The 17,744-nt window shown below is 32.4% G+C and overlaps 1 protein-coding gene across 1 annotated transcript; it reads left to right on the forward strand.

Annotated features, from left to right (window-relative positions):
- Positions 1-2,524: 2,524 nt before the first annotated feature.
- On the forward strand, positions 2,525-3,691 carry LOC130998075 (protein terminal ear1 homolog). Its single transcript, XM_057923509.1, has 3 exons — positions 2,525-2,640; positions 2,746-2,896; positions 2,974-3,691. The coding sequence occupies exons 1-3, from the start codon at positions 2,525-2,527 to the stop codon at positions 3,121-3,123; spliced, it is 417 nt and encodes a 138-aa protein (XP_057779492.1). The 3' UTR covers positions 3,124-3,691.
- Positions 3,692-17,744: the final 14,053 nt, after the last annotated feature.

The following is a 17,744-nucleotide window of genomic DNA, read 5'->3' on the forward strand; positions in this document are numbered from 1 at the left end:
TGTGCGCCGATTTGGGTGAGGGGCGAGGGGCAAACGTCGATGCCGGTAGCAGCTTCGATTTGGTTTTCCATTTCCGGCGACAGTAGCTTCGATTTGGTTTTTGATTTTTTGATTTCTTAGGTGACAGACGAACTCGCATAGCAAGAAAATTTGGGACGATTGTCGCCGCCGCCGGCATCGACGTCGGCCGAAAAAATGGAGAATAAGATAGATTTAAGTTCAAGAAAGACTTAATTAACTCTTTAATTTTGGTGGACCATATTTAATTAACACATAACAATCCCCTTCTTAATCTCCGGCCGAAAAGAATGTGGCCAATAATATTGGGACGGAGGGAGTACTATATAGTAACAAAAATTTATAATCATGTAGATAAAAATATAAAATAACGGTTATTTTGAATTATTATATTCTTATACATTTATACAATTTTTATGTGTAATTAAAATTTAGGTAACAATATCATTTACACTGTTACATAAATTCGTGTAGCAGTATTCTTAATTGATCTTTGAATTTATCATTGACTTAGAAAAATAAAGCTACTCTTTTATTTTAATTAAGTCTCAAGTATTCAACTCGTTCGACATCAAGGATTTATTCTTGTTACAATAATTTATTTTGAAGTATGTAGAGACTTATCTTAGTATTATAATAGTCCAAAACTAATGCTAATCTTGGGATGAAAATTCGGGGTGTTACAATTTTGTATGTTTGTATCTAAAATACTGAAATTTTATCAAAATTATTAAAGTAATATCTGGGGGGAACAAATATTGATCTACAAACTACGATGGCTAGTGTGAAATTCACTTCTATTTTCAATTTAGTTTTTTTTTTCTTCTATCATGTATCGAATTAAAGGTCTTCTCATGATCTTTCGCTTTATAAGATGCATATTTTGTATTTTATTATGGACAAAATTTCACAAAAATAGAAAGAAAGAAAAAAAAAATTGTACAATGAATGAGAGGAAAATAATAAATTAAAAATAATTATTGATAAATTACAAAACATCTTGGATTTTTAAAAGATACTCTCCTCGTCTCACAAAAACAAGAATAATTGGGAGTTGAATGAATCTTAAGAAATGTTATAGTTGAGAGTTATTTGTGAGTGGAAAATGTGTCCCATTTATAAAGTGACATGAGAGTATGAAAATAGTGGTGGGCCATGATGTTTTTTTTCTTTTTCTTTTTTGTAAATAAGGGATAGAAAAAAAATAAGAGAATAGTGTATAAAAAATAAAAGTGTTCATGTTTTTGTGAAACGTCCTAAAATGACAAAATGTTAATGTTTTTGTGAGACAGACGGAGTAGTACATTAATAACTAATTTACAATATTAATCATATAAATTATTCACTTTTATATTTTTACTTATTATTATTATTATTATTACGAATAGAAAAATTATATGTGCAATAAAAAGAAAAAGAAAAAAAGTTAACTTAGCATTAAATGGAAGATTTCCTTTTCTTTTTGTTTATTCTTTTTTATCTTTCTTTTTTATTTCTAAAAATTGAACAATTCGATTCTTAAATTCAAAATTATTATCTACAAATTGAAAAATAACATACGTTTTTAAAACTTTATAGATTAATGGTTATTTTAGATTAATATTAATTGTATTTCAAAAGTATTAGTAGTTCGCTTTTTCTAATTTCATGTAGAATAAAACAACAAATTTATGTTTTTATAATTTTAATAGGAGAATATTCTTTGAAATAGATCACAAATAGGAAAAATATTTATACAAATAAAAAGGAAAAAAGAAAAGAAAAAAGTGGACCGTGGGGAAAACAGGTTTTTTTTTTTTTTTTAATGGATCATCTTAATTTTATAATCGAATTTATTTGCACCCTTCTCCTTTTATATATAGTACTAGTACATTCTCTTTCTGTTCTTCTTTTCTTGTCTGTAATTTGTGCACAGCCCTCCGAATCCCTAGCAGCGTCTTGGCGGAGATTTGAGGGATTTTGGTAGGGCAGTGAGCATGACTACAAAGAAACTCAACCCTTTGGCGCCGGAATACAATCCCATACCAGCCGGAGTGAGTCCTTCTCCGGCCCCGCCGCCTTACTTTCTATCCCCCTTCCTTTTACCACATCAATTCCTCAACTATCCTCCCTCAACCTCGCACAAGACGCAACACCAATTTCACCTGCACCCAAATCTCCGCAAGCCCGCCGGTCGCAGCTCCGACGCGGCGGGGAAGTGGAAGAGGAAGAGGAAGAGGACGAGGGCGAGAGCCAAGGAGAGAGACAAGGAGTATAGGGGAGAGCTCTTGGAGTAGTACTAGCGTACACCACCGATTTTCCAAACGGGGCATGCACAGACCGGAAGATAGGCACCAAATTATGCCTCTCAACCGGCATCAACACCCTACTACTGTCATGATAAAGAATGTCCCTTACGATTGCGGGTATTTACTCTCCACTCTTTCACTTTTTTTCCTTTTGACTTGAATGTTTGTTTGTTTCCAACCCCCCTCTCTCTCTCTCTAGGCGTAAAGAGCTCGTGACCATGCTGGATGGCTTCTGCCTTGTGGAAAATCACAAGGCTGGAAACGAGGCCACATCGGGAGAAGAAGCTCACATTGCCTATGCTTACGACTTTCTGTACTTGCCCATTGATTTCAAGTATGTAAATCGATGCTTCAAGTTAATTTATCCTTAGACATGTATACATGATTCCATATATGATCCGGACATCACTGATTTAAAGTTTTGATTATGCCAACGAAGGAGTAAGAGAAGCCGAGGTTTTGCATTTGTCAACTTCACCAGCTCAAGAGCTGTGTGGAGCTTCTACGATTCCATCCACCTCACAGATTGGGGTTTTCTCGAGAAATTCAAATGGAAAAAAAGAATCGAGATTGGCTGCGCCAAAATCCAGGTTGTTTGATATTAAGAGTTAGTATCTAAAATCAAAATATACAAGAAATTAATAATGTGAGAAATATTTACATATAGGGGAAGGAAGAGCTGGTGAAGCACTTTTCGGGGTCGGTTTTCCAGTGTGGAACCGATGAGTACCTGCCGGTGTGCTTCAGCCCGGCAAGGGATGGCTCCGGGCAGCCGGTTGAGCTAACCGTCGTCGGAAACCGTCGCTATAATCATTAGGCTAAGGCCTATGACATAGCATGGTGTTGGTTGGGCTCGTCTCTTCATTTTTAGATACTACAATCAGTTTTTTCCTCGTTGCGTGTGCTTTTCTCCTTGAGAGGGGCAGATCGGACACCATCTTTTCACTGATTTGCCTCTCCCTTGATATGTCAGCATTGCATCATTCTTCTTTAACTCTAATTGCAGTTTAAATCCACTAACTAATGACTCGTTTTTGCAATTTTAAATACAGTCTTTTGTTTTTAGCATAGTGATGATGATTCCGGCCCTAGTTATGGTCCCACACATATTAGGGCTAGAATCCTCACCATTTTCTTCTTATGCTAAGATCGAAAGATTGCGTGAAAATTGCAAAATGAGTCCAAGATTGTGAATTATTCTGCAATCAAGTCCCTTTTCTTTTCCTCTAGCTAGCTACTATTTTAGGTATCGGTGTGTTTTGAGTTCTGCCCATTTTTCCAATTTAAGGCAAAACTCTTAAACACCATGTTTGTCAAGGAAATAGAAAAATGTTCGAGTAAGACAAATTTAGGGTTTGTTCCAAACCCATTTCAGTGTAGCATATTTTGGGGCACCTGCGCTGATGACATGGCAGGTGCTGGGATCAACCTCTTTGATTAGTATGTTAGGGTTTGCTAGTTTCTTGTGTTGTATGTAATCTCTGCATGCATCTGTTTTGGTAATGAAAGAATATTTTCTTGTGCGCTGTTTTCTGTCGCTTGTTTCGATATTTTTCCTTTCTATATATTCATCTTAATGCTGCAACTCTAGACAGACTCGGACTGTACTGTTTGTTTTGTCCAGTTTATACTACTTATAAAAATTAGACGTTTTTCTTGGAAAGAGGATTAGAAATTAGTAGTAATTGTATAGAAATTACTCCTATTAATTAGATTATATTCTGAAAGAACACAGAATTAGTTCCAAGTGAAACTAGATGCTTAATTAACTTTGACATGAATGTTCATCTCAGGATCAGCTTCTTCTTTTTTTTCATTTTGAATATTTTTATAATAATGTTTATGAGATAATATGTAGAGCAATAAATATGGACAAAGTAAAATTATTACTACTACTATTATTTAAATAATATCGAATACAGTATTTTTTTCGTATGCGTGAAAAAATAAAGTGATGTATTTTGATGTGACAAGGGAGTGGAGTAGTATAATAACTAGGGTTTTAGGTTTCATGATTGTGGGCTGCTTCGATTGTTCTTACGCTCTAGCTACATGCAGTCTGCCGTCTTCCTAGCTTTCTAGTCAATACTCTCTCTCTCTCTCCTCGATCGATCTCCACAGGCACACGTACATTCTATAAAAATCTTTCTCTACGTGCGTAAAATCATTGTCTCCTTCTCACAAATCTAATTTGAGATAATGTATTTATTTGTCTTGTTACTAGTTATCTCCTACTATTGTTTTTTATAATGTACTCTCTCCGTCCGTCAAAAGTGTACCACTTTTACTATATTGGGCGTCCGCAAAGAGTGTACCACTTTCCTTTTTTAGAAATGGTCCCACCATCCACTTTAATCTTTTATCCTTACAAACACTCTTTATTTACAAAAAAACCACCCCAAATTCAATTTCAACCACACATCTCATAAAGTGGTGGGACCCTTTCTCCACTACATCAAAATCATTACCAATTTTATTAAATCCCGTGCCTAGTCAAAGTAGTCCACTTTTGGCGGACGGAGGGAGTATTTTAGATTTCTGCGAAGCTGGTTAATTTATCTGGAAAATTCGCAATATTATTTTCATGGGAGGTGTGTGTTGTATGGAATTTCTCTATTATTGTCTCATCTGCTCCATTTCTTACGTCTTGGCGTAATGGAATAATAAAGGTTACTATCAAAACTATTTTATTTTCTAATTACGGAATGAATGACTTATGTGATTCATAGGTTATGTGCTACAAAAGGAGCTGTACCTGTACATAGTCATGTCCAAATGATTGATGTTACACATGTTTTATCCACTTTTGCAAATACTGTAATTAGCTCGACAATTTACAACTAAGAGCATCCGCATTGGAACCTCCTTGATAGCCTACTTGATAGTATTTGTGTTATTGAGTAGGTAGTGCTGCATTGGGGTTCCTTGATAGCCTACTTGATAATATTAGTTTTGATTTTATGTTTTTCATTTAAATTTTATTGCATAATTTAAATTGCATATTTAAATACTGGATTAAACATAAAATTTAAAATTACTTAAAACATAAAAAAAAAATACATAAAAATTTAAAAACACAAAAAAAAAACATAAAAATTTAAAAAACCTAAAACATCATTAAAATCACATAATTAAAAGCCTAGGATAGACCACGACGCCTGAGCACGTCGGCGACCATGGACGCGTGCAATGCACGTTGTGCGTCCGTCATGTTCGTCGTATCCGTGTTCAGGAGCTGCATATCGAGCTCCCTCTCCCGGATATCGTTCCTCCGCTGGTACTGGGCGGTGAATGCCCTCATCTGCGCGTCGTTCCTATCCAACCTCTCCACAATTTCTGGTGGAGGATCCGAACTCGTATGCGACGCTGCTGCCTTCCCTTTCCCTTTCTCCGCCGCCTTGGCCGCCGCCTTGTTGCCAATGGGCCGAGCAGAAGAGATCTCCTCGCCCGACGCCGAGGTGGTGAAGCCGCCCTCTTCCGTAGTCTTTGTCCTCTTGGAGGCATGCACGTCTCCAAGGAGGTACATCGACTTGAACTTGGGATTGTTCCGGAGAGTTCTCCACGCGTTCCAGAAATTGAAGGAGGCATTGGTTGGGCTTCTAGCCTTGAAGATGGTTTGGGCCTTTTCACGAATCATATCATCCGAATGACCGGACGGCCAATTGTTGCGCGTCTCCACCCAAACAGCTTCCCAGAGACGCACATCCGCGCTCACCCGGGACCAGTGGCCTTGAAGTTGCTTGATGCCGAGGTCGACGCCGAGGATGGGGTTCACACGTTCGCGGATCCGGCCCAATATGACTCTCCCTTCTGATCCGTCCCACGGATCGAGTCGTTGGTCTCCTCCGTCCCAAATTTGGACGATGAGATCCGTATGCTCTGGAAGGTAAGTATGACGATAAACTTTTGGTTTGTCGTGCTTTATTTTGGTGGCCTTTTCCTTCCTTCGGCCGCCTTTTTTTGGTGGGGAGACACTCTGCTGAGCACTCACCGGTTCCTCCTCGGGCGGGCTCTCCTCCAAGTTGATTCCTCCCATATCGGGATGATAATCGGAGGAGAGATCAGGGCACCAATTTGGATCGTAGAAAGGGTTGTGTGGATCCATGACGGAGAAAATTGTAGGAGAAGAACAGGTGTGAAGAGAAGAAGGATGAAGGATGAAGGAAGAAGGAGAAGAGGTGTGGAGAAGAGAAGAAGAAGATGGTTGTTTTAAAGAAGAGAAGAAGGAGAAAAAAAAAAAATAAATTCAAACGGTCGGTCAAAGGTGCGGAGACCGAGGAGCTGCAGTCAAAAAATGTATATAAATTCGAATTTTTGAATTTTTCATATATTTTTTTTTTAAATTGGGCGCGTGCATTGCACGCGCCATCTCCACCGGCCTATCGAGGATACTCGATAACTCGAGGAGTCCTCGAGGAGCTCCTCGCCGCATCGCCCTCCTCGAGGCAGATGGTCTCCTCGAGGACCTCCTCGAGTACCCGCGATGCGGGTGCTCTAAGTATTTAGTTTTTTTTAAAGCAAAACCAGGTTCAGTCTTCCCAATGTGCTAGAAAGTAATCTCTCGGTCGATGATATTATTTTTACTTTTGTCATTTGAGTATGTTCACAGTATTATTTCTACTTTCATTTATAATAGTAGGGCTCACAAAGCACATTATTTTTCTCACACATTTATAGTTGGATCTGAATTTTACTCACGTTAATATCTACTAGTATCAACTAATATCTATAATTTTTTATAAATTCGTGTCCTTCACAATGTGGAAATGATATTGTGGACGGAATGAGTATTTCTCTATCCTTTTTGCATCACTTTTAGTAGCACGAATTTAATAAATACTCCCTCCGTCCCTCAAACATCTTCCTAAGGGAGGGTGATGCAATTTTAATTAATAAAAGAAAGTTGTATATTTGATGAGAGTGGTAAATGGGCTCACAAAAAATGAAGATTGTAAGGGTAATAGTTAGTGGAATTATTTTTAAAAATAGGCTTTAAAGATGTTTTGAAGACGGATCAAAATGAAAATGAAGATGTTTGAGGGACGAAAGGGGTATTAAGTGAGTGTAGAAAGTGATCTACTTTATTATGTTGTGTATAAAAAAAATAAAAAATGCACTTTTTTATAAAACATACTAAAATAATAAATAATGCACACTTTTGTGAGATGGAGAGAGTAGTAGAGATTCCATGTTAGCTATTGATGATTTATAATTTGAAAGGATATAAATGATGTTATTTGGAAATGTTCAGTCATAGTAAAATTATATTTTAGAATATAAAATATGAGCCATTTTTAATTTTTAGATCATCAAAATTTACGGTTGATTCATCACCTTATTGGATGAATTCATGGTCTTGAGTTCGAATCTCATGAGAGTTAGGGTATAAACATTTCTTAACATATAATACGAACTGGTTAAAATGTATTAATTTTATGTAGAACACGTATGAATTCGCTGTGTAAATGTATGAATTGTGAAAAATAAATTTTTTGCTACATATGATATTCGAACTTTGGACCATAAATTCATCCAACAAGATGATGAATCAACCGTAGACCTTGATGATCTAAATGTTGAAAATAGCTTATATTTTATATTCTAAGAGGTGTTTATATTTTAGCACACCTATAAGCATTTCTTAACATATAAAATACGAACTAGTTAAAATATAGTATGAATTATGTGTAGAACACGTATGAATTCACTGTGTAATTGTATGTATTGCGAAAAATATACTCCCTCTGTCCACTAATTCAAGGTCCTTCTTTCCTTTTTGGGACGTCCACCAACTCAAGGCCTATCCATTTTTAGTAAGTTTTTATTTATATTTAATTGGTGGGTCCCAAAACAATACACTTTTTCTCCACTCAACTAATAAACAATACATTAATTGTGGGTCCATTTCTCCACTCAACTAATAAAAATACACTTTTTCTTAAAACCCGTGTTTTGCTACTTAGGTCATGAATTAGTGGACGGAGGGAGTATTTTTTTGCTACTTATGAGGAGTAATATATGCGGAGCAGAGGAATGAACGCGAACAAGAGAATCACTAGAGTCAGAGGAACGGACCTCGCCAAAGGAACGGACATCACCAAAGGAATGATCCTCGCCAGAGGAATGACTCTCGCCAGAGGAATGGCTCCCGCCAGAGAAGTCACCAAAGAACAGAAGGGCGATTTACCCATGCGTCAGAGCCAGAGCAGAGGAATCGCCCGCCTGTGGGCAAATTTACTATTCTGCCCTTGACCACGCGGGGAGCATGTTTTTAGAAGCGAAATTATTATTTTACCCCTAGCATGTAATCTATAAATACCCATGCACCCACAATCTGTAACACACGCTCTCTACTTTGAATACAATAGCAATCTTATTCTCGGCAATTCAGCTATTTTCTCTCAACTTTCACGTTCAAACACTAGGTAAACTTCGTGAATTAGATTAGGTGTTGATAAAATACTTTATCAGCTACCTATGCGATTCGAACTCGGGACGATGAATTCATCCAATAAGGTGATGAATCAACAGTAAATCTTGATGATTTAAGGGTTGAAAATTGTTCATATTTTATATTCTAACAGGTGTTTTTATTTTAGCTCATCCATCGTCCATATATATATATATATATATATATATATATATTACTTTCTTCATCTCATTAATTTTGTCATGTTTTTTTTCTTGGTTGTTCGGTTGTTCCAATAATATTGTCATGTTTTTATTTTTGATAATGATTTTATACTATAAATAATATAGTATCATATTTTTACTATATTAATTTTACTCTTCTTAATAATTTTGTCCAAAAAAAATGAGACAATTTATTGGGATGGAAGGTGTATGCGCAAAAAAAGCTGCCACGAACGTGATTGTATTGGAAAAGTTACGCTATCAAAATTCAAATATCAATGCAGGACACACACATGATATATTTTAAGCATGATATTATTATTAAATAAATGTGATTATATTAACGCAACATATGTATTATTGTTTATAAGTGTTAATATGCTATTAACTACACGCGATGTTATTTGACGATGAAGCGCAGTCTGTTGGTAAGACGCTTCCCCTCCAACCAATAGGTCAGGGGTTCGAGTCACCCTAGGAGCTAGAGTGTGAGTGAGTTTTTATCTTTCTTTGGTTGTAACAAAATTTTAAAAAAAAATAGTACACGCGATGTTATTTATGTAAATTTTCGAATAATGTTATTAATTAGTTTAATAATTCCCCAACATATTCGACGTCATTAATTTCCGGACCACCAACTATTACAATTGACCTCATAATCATTGTTGGTGACGTAGTCGTTAAAGAAAATTAAAATGGAGAGGAATTGGTTCTTAGTTTTCACATCAGATTCCCGTTTCATCCTTTTCCTACATTTTCATAGTATAATATAGCTATGTATATAATTTTTTAATTCTTCATTTTAAATATTTTGAGCATTTCTTTTGCACCTTAATTATTTATATTTGAATGTCCCAATCTTATTCATCCGACAAATAATTAATGATTGTATAATAAGATACTCCCTCCGTTCCCAAAATAAGTTCATCTTTGAGACAGCACGGATTTTAAGAAAAAATGGTAAAGTATATTGATAGTGGAGAAAAATATATTATACGGAGTAATTAGTACTGAGAGTGGTGAAAAGGTGAAAAAGTGTTATAATTAGTATTGGTAGTGGTGAAAAAGTGAAAAGTAAGAATAAATAAAGTATTATTGGTGGTGGGATAGTTGTCCAAAAATAGAAATAAAGAAAGAGAGACTTATTTGGGAACGTCCCAAAAACGAAAAATAGGAACTTATTTTAGGGACGGAGGAAGTATTATGTTTTGAAAAACCACAGAACTCGTTTTAGTGAAATGTATACCAGTTTCTTTTACTCCCTCCGTCCCATGAAGCGTAACCTATTTCTTTTCGACACGGGAATTAAGAAATTGATATTTTGTGTGTTAAGTGTGATAAGTGAAAAAGTGAAAAGGTGAATAAAAGGTGAATTTTTTGTCATTTTTAGAAATAAGTCAAGCTTCGTGGGACAATTCAAAAAGGAAAGTGGGTCACGCTTCGCGGGAGGGAGGGAGTAATAAAGTTGGAATATAGTGTGCTATTTGATCACTTTGAGATTAATGCCTTCGTTTTAGTTTGCTTACGACGATTTTTCATATTCCTATCTATAAAAAGACTTCCATTTATTGATTAATATAAGTCCTAGGTGCTAATTAATGACGTAGTTAGTCAGGAACAGGAAAATAAATAAATAGAAATAATGGTTCATTATTGTGGTTGCTTCCATGGTTCATCATCATTTGCAGTCTGCAGTAAGCAGCCATTCCTAGTTTCCTACTATTCGCTACTCTCTCTCTCTCTCTCTCTCACACACACACACACTGTATGAACCTCTACCCCTCGCCTTTTCTCTCTCTCTCACATACACAAATCCTGTTGATTGCACGCAAATCGTAAACCACAAAAATGGGGATCAAATAAAATTAAGTAGATTTGGTCTTGATTTACTCGTTGAGTTTTCAAAAATGATTTTTTCGTACAGACATGTCTATTGTTCACTTAAAAGTATTATTGTTTGGTATGGGTGATTAGTAGTATAATATACTCCCTCCGTCCCAGCCAAGACGCTACATTTACTTTTCGGCACGAGATTTAAGGAGTTGTAGATTAATGTTTTAAGTGTGTAATAATAAAGTGATAAAGTAGGAGAGAGAAAATGATAAAGTGAGAAAGAGAAGGTAATAAAGTGATAAAGTAGTTTTGTGGACATCTCAAAAAGGAAAGATAGGAAGTTCTTTCGTGGACGGAGGGAGTATTTATTTAAAAATTAAAACTTAATAAAATTATCTCTTCTCTCTCCTCTTTTTTTTTATAATAAATTTATTTTTTAATTCTTTTTTATTGTTACTCTTTTAACCTTTTTTTTTACATTTTCGTAATATCAATTTGTATTATGGTAATTTTTTATTTTTTTATATTCAGCTAAAATTATACTATTTTTTAGGGATAATTGCGTGAAAATACACAACTTTGCCAAAAATCCATATTTGACGCGAAGTTAGGATTTTACATTTTAATACACCAATTTTCGTTGTTGTCCAAATTTGACACGACTTAATTCTTAAAAATTCAAAAAACAACCCTTTTTTGTAAATAATTATACGAAGACCCACTTATGTTATAATTTGGGACATTTAAATCAAAACAAGATATTTCCTTATGATGTTTTCTTTTAAACCATTTTAGGCGTAAAATGATTTAAAAGAAAACATCATAAGGAAATATCTTGTTTTGATTTAAATGTCCCAAATTATAACATAAGTGGGTCTTCGTATAATTATTTACAAAAAATGGTTGTTTTTTGAATTTTTAAGAATTAAGTCGTGTCAAATTTGGACAACAACGAAAGTTGATGTATTAAAATGTAAAATTCTAACTTCGCGTCAAATATTGATTTTTGGCAAAGTTTGTGTATTTAGGTGCAATTTTCCCTATTTTTTATTATATTTATAACTTTTTAAATGATAATCAAGTTGGTTTTAATTTTATATATATGAAGTATAAAAAAATTTTACGTGGTGCAAATACTAATTTACTTTAAAATATGAGATTCTTTATAAAATTAACAAGGGTCTAATGTATGTATGTATATATACTCATCATTTAGGTTAAAAGAAACCCTTGGATAAGTCACGTCTATATATATCAATTTGAAGGACATAATTGAAATTGGAATTAAAAAAAAAATATCTACTATCTAACTAAAACTGCCGAATTTTTTTTGCACCACTAAATTTGCCGAATTGGTTGGTTGGTTTTGTTGTAGAAGTTGTTTAAAATTTTAATTATCTTCCCATTTATCTCATTTTGAATATAAAATATATTCAAGTCATTTTCATATAATAATATTTTGGATAAAATATCTAATATACATCTTAAATAAAATATCATGAAAGGACCCTTAATTTAATATATGCTATGTAAAAAATGAATTTAAAATGAGTGACTTATAGTAAATGAAAGTTTTAACACATTAAACTATTTATATAATTTTTCTAGAAACTAGAAACTATATTTTAAACTTCAATAATTTCATTATTTTTTTAATTCTAATATTTTAATTTTTCAAATTATGTATTCCTATTTATTTTATAGTATTTAAAGTTATTAATACGATTTCCTAAAAAAAGTTATTAATAGGACATTATGTAATTTATCAGAAAATGGTAGCATTATATATATATATATATATATATATATATATATATATAGATATATGAAGAAGTGTGTGGAAATAAATTTAATTAGAAGGATAAAATTTAAATTAAAAAAATGAGGAGTTAAAAAATAAAAATCAAATTCAATATATCCACTTCATGTAAAGATAAAAAAATGCCGTCAGTCGATACCTAAGGGAAACAGCTGTCGAATTAATTTGTTGTTGAATATATTATTTAAATAATTAATTTCTTTATTTTCTTATTTTATAGATAGATATATTTTTTTTCATTTTTCAAGTAATTATATGTTAGATAAAATATGTAATTTACATATTGAATGAAAGCTCATGAAATGACCTTTAATTTGATATATAATACGTGAAAAATATATTTAAAATAAACAAATTATGATAATTTAAAGTTGTAATACATAAATTAATTTATATTTATAAACAATAGTATTTTCCTTCAAAAAAGTAATGATATTTTACTTGGAATTAGAACAGAATTTCAATGTTATAAAATTATTCAGTTATGTATGTAGTAGTGATATTTTGAGCAAGTTATTTTTGGAACCGCATGTTTAGATTTTTAGTTTTAATTTTTTATTTTTAATATTTAATTTTTTTAAATTATGTAATTGTATTTATTTCGAAAAAGACATGAAGTGTGTAATTTTTAAAATTTTATTTATATTTTGCATTTCATCTTGAATTATATATGCATCTTAAATAAAAGATTGTGGAAAATCATTTAATTTAGTATGTACTAAATATGAAATAAATAAATTATAATTATTAAAATTCAACAAAATAAATGTTTTTTTTTTTACTTATGATATTTTGATTATTATATTATGCATTTAGATTTATTTAATGTATAAAATTTATTAATAGAACTAAATTACAAAATTTAGTTTAATTTTTTATGATCATGTATCTATATATAGTTCTTATTTTATTTTTTATTACTCCCTCCGTCCATTTTCATAAAATGAGTACCCATTTGTGGACGGCACGAGTTTTAAGAAATATATTGCGTGTGGTGTTAGTGGAATAAGAGTCCAATTTTTTTAGGGTATTAATTAAAGAGTTGTGTGTGGTACATTTATTAAAAAATGAAATGTGTACTCATTTCATAGACGGACTAAAAAGGAAATATGGGTACTCATGTCATGGACGGATGGAGTATTATTTTATGTTGAGTCCCGGTTGGGTACTGAACTAGTGTATTGGGGGGGGGGGGATACACCAATTAATAGACTATTTTTGTCGAAAACTGAAACTGAAACTGAAAATGAAAGATCAATTTAAAAAATGGTTCAAGGCTGAGACTGATAATGAGTCAATCAGTTAACTTCAGTGTGAGGAATTGGTCGACAAACTGAAGTTCGGTTAAGGGTTCAGCCTTTTTAGTTTTAAAATCAGAGTGGTGTTAGAAATCTTACAGACTGTCTTCAGATTTGTCAGTTAGACTGATAACACTTAGGCGGAAGCGATTTGAAATAGCCTTTAGTGAAACAGAGTATCAGGTTTTAAGGTTTGTCCTTTAGATTATTAGTATTCAGTATATGTCAAAATTAGTGCGGAGATATGAACTGAAAAACTGAAAGCAGTAAAGAACACATGAATTTTTACATGGTTTGGAATACTGATTCCTACGTCCACGGTTAGTCGATCATACTGATAATCGATTAAACTCGTACTTACGGGTGTACAACAAAGTAAACCACACGCTTAGCTTTCGGGTGCTAAATAACCTAGTTTTAAATGAACATAACAAATGGTATTCCCTCGTTAGAGATTCAGGCGCGTGCTGATCTAGTAAAGTGGTTGTTAATTAATATTTGAGATTGAGATTAGAGATCTCAAATTTAAATTCACAGTCTCGACAATTTATAAAATTTATATTTCCTCCTTAAAATTTAATTAATGAGCTAAACGTGGAGTATAACAAAATTCAAAATGAAGATTAAATTAAGAAGCCCACGGGAGCGAGGCCGTGTCCATACCCAGCCTTTGGGCCCATTAAAAGTTATTTTCATAATTTCTCAAACAAAAATAGTACCTTCTCCTTTCACTCATTTTTGACTCAATCTTCACTCAAACACAACTATTACATTTTTATTTTAAAATATGTGCCATTTCTAAGTCACAATTTTTAGGAACGGAGCCAAAAATAATTTTTAATCCATTTCATTTTTAATAAGTTTTTTCACTCATAATATAGTGGAACCTTATTCCCACTCATAATATATTTAACTAATTACTTAAAACATGTTTATTAAATGAGTTAAAAAATAATGAAGGAAGGGGGCACTATTTTAGCAAGAGCCTACAATATAGGGTGATTCTATCTAAGCATGTGGGTTGATTCGAAAGGATTCACAATCTAATAGAGTTAGGGTTAAAATTTTCAAGCTCGAAAAAAAGTTACAATTCGAATGCCCCATAACCAAATAGTCCGCAACTCGACCAATAATAACCCGAGCCCGATAGAATAGATTTGAAAACAAGTGAGAAGACCGATTAATTGAAATTTTTATCATTGTTTGGTTGTCAAACTTGTTACTTTACTTTCAAAATTTCAAAGTTAGTAAAAATAAGATTTTTTTTCTTTCCAGATATTTGTGAAATGCATTTTGATTTAATATTCAAAAGTTATACTCATCATGTAAATTCTCTGTGTTTTTATTCTAACAATTAACATAAAATGTTTAGATATAAAAATTAAAAATTAATAATTAATTAGGAAAAATATGTTTAGGGTGAGAACTACAATTTCCGTAAGAATATGAGAACTATTAAAACTACTGCATAATGCATATGATGCTTTACTACACTCGAAAGAAAAAAAAAATTGATCACTTCAGGATCCGAACCAAAAGGCTGCATTCATCCTTCAAGATGATGCATACACCGTAGATCTTGATGATTGAATAATTAAAAATAATTCTTCGTTCTTATTACTACTTAATATAGTCTAAGAAATTTTCGAGCTCCATCGTGCAACGGCTAAGCCCAAAAAATTTAAGATTAAGATCAAGAATCTCTAATCCAAAAAAGTTACAATCTGGATGATTGTTAACATAATAGTTCAATTACTCGAGCAGACTATTCCGAACCCAAGCAAATTAACCCTATTAACATCCCTATTTATAGCCACACATTTACTTTTCATAGCCTTATTACTTAATAAATAATAATAAAAGGAATTATAAATACTATTTTACCCAAAACATTAAATTAAAATAATAAATTTATCCACCTAACTCCCAAAAATATAAATAAAGAAGCACATGCATAATAATTCTATTAATTTCAAGAAGAGTCCCACCCGTAGTCCCAAGAGATTAACGACTAGTAGATGAAAATTTCGAATAATAATAATAATAATAATAATAATAATAATAATAATAATAATAATAATAATAATAATAATAATATGATTAACTAGATTTGACGCTCCAATTTTTTAGTAATAAATTATGTATTGATGAAATAAAATTTAAAAATATATGAAAGAATGCCGCTGCCGCTCCAACCGCAGACTCACTGCCGCTCATCGCCTCACACAGAGAAAAAGCCCAACATGCTCTCTACTCTTTCAGGCTCGACAGTTGACACTGATCTCTCTCCAATCTTCAATGCCCGCTGCATTTCTCTACTCCAATCCAATATAAATCCCATTTTTTTGTATTAATCATAATTCATTGTATTTTTTGTTAGAAATTTTCATCTGATCATTAATCCCTTGGTACTTGTTCATATTTTTTTGGGGCTATCTATCATTTAAATTTAAGACTATGAGTTAAAATAGTATATTTATAAATATCTCTTTATTAGTAAATATTTTACTCCCTCCGTCCCTGAAATAAGTTCCTCTTTTTCCATTTTGGGACGTCCCCCAAATAAGTTCCTCTTTCTTTCTTTCTATTTTTGGACAACTACCCCACCACTAATAATACTTTATTTATTCTTACTTTTCACTTTTTCACCACTCCCAATACTAATTATAACACTTTTTCACCTTTTCACCACTCTCAATACTAATTATAACATATTTTTCTCCATTATCAATACACTTTACCATTTTCCTTAAAACTCATGCCGTCTCCAAAGAGGAACTTATTTTGGGGACGGAATGAGTATTAAATAGAAGGCTATGAAGAGTTAAAAGTGGACTAAAAAATAACACCCTATATACTACTACAAGGTTATGTTTGCTTTTTCATAGGGTTGAGTTAGGTCTAGCCTTTAGCCTTTTTGTTATTTCATTTTATTTGAGACCTGTATACTACTACAAGGTTATGTTTGCTTTTTAATCCCTCTACATAAAGGAATAATATAATTAAGTATTATTATAAATTTATCATTTAAAGTGAGAATCATATTTTTTTATATTTTATTTGATTTGAATGATAATATATTTATCAATTCTTCGTAAGGTGGTATAAAATTATACCGTCTTCTCTTAGGTATAAAATTATATTTTTTCCCAAGGAATTAAAAAGGTGGAAAAAGGTGATGCCCACAAAATGGTATAAATAATTATTCAATTTTATTATAGCTACAAAATTATCACTCAATTTTAAAATTTATTTAAAATTGGGAGTTCCTTTTTAATATGGCGTAGATAGTTGTTGGCTTCATAACTACATCAATTGCAAATTCGTTACCTTTTTCCCAATGTATTTTTGTCTTAATAATTTCTGACCATTTTTTTTGTCTTTGTTGACCTTTTCATGTGAGGGGAAGGGAGACGATGTTGACTTTTGAGCTACATAGCATATGTCAATAGAGTATTTTTTTTGACTTTATAATGAAATGAAACTCATCTGATTAATATTTAATTTGTGATGGTTTTGATGCGTTGAGAGTCTAAACTGGATCTTATCAAATTGACACGTGATAGTACCTCGACTGTAATGCTCACAAGAACAATGAGCATTGAACAAATATTATGTAAAACATGGAGCTTTTTTTCTCTTCGGAATTACTAAAACTTAATCTTGTATTAAGTTTTAGGTACCTCTGGTACCATTGTTGGCTTTAATAATATTCTCTTTTTCTCTGATAAAAAAAAAAAAGATACGTAGGAAGCATAAAGTTATAGTAAATAATTTTGGTTTATAACATTAATTTGATTTGACTAAGCTAAACTTTTAATTTTCCACTAGAAGTGTTAATTTTGTTGTGCAAGT

This window comes from Salvia miltiorrhiza, chromosome 8 (assembly GCF_028751815.1).
Source record: "Salvia miltiorrhiza cultivar Shanhuang (shh) chromosome 8, IMPLAD_Smil_shh, whole genome shotgun sequence".
Taxonomy (NCBI): Eukaryota; Viridiplantae; Streptophyta; class Magnoliopsida; order Lamiales; family Lamiaceae; genus Salvia; species Salvia miltiorrhiza.

What these genes read in the sequence shown, in the direction of transcription:
- LOC130998075 (XM_057923509.1), top strand. Translation starts at nt 2,525, where the DNA reads ATGCTGGATGGCTTCTGCCTTGTGGAAAATCACAAGGCTGGAAACGAG. An exon ending in TACTTGCCCATTGATTTCAA is followed by an intron (nt 2,641 to 2,745) that starts GTATGTAAATCG and finishes ATGCCAACGAAG; the next exon opens with GAGTAAGAGAAGCCGAGGTT. An exon ending in TTGGCTGCGCCAAAATCCAG is followed by an intron (nt 2,897 to 2,973) that starts GTTGTTTGATAT and finishes ATTTACATATAG; the next exon opens with GGGAAGGAAGAGCTGGTGAA.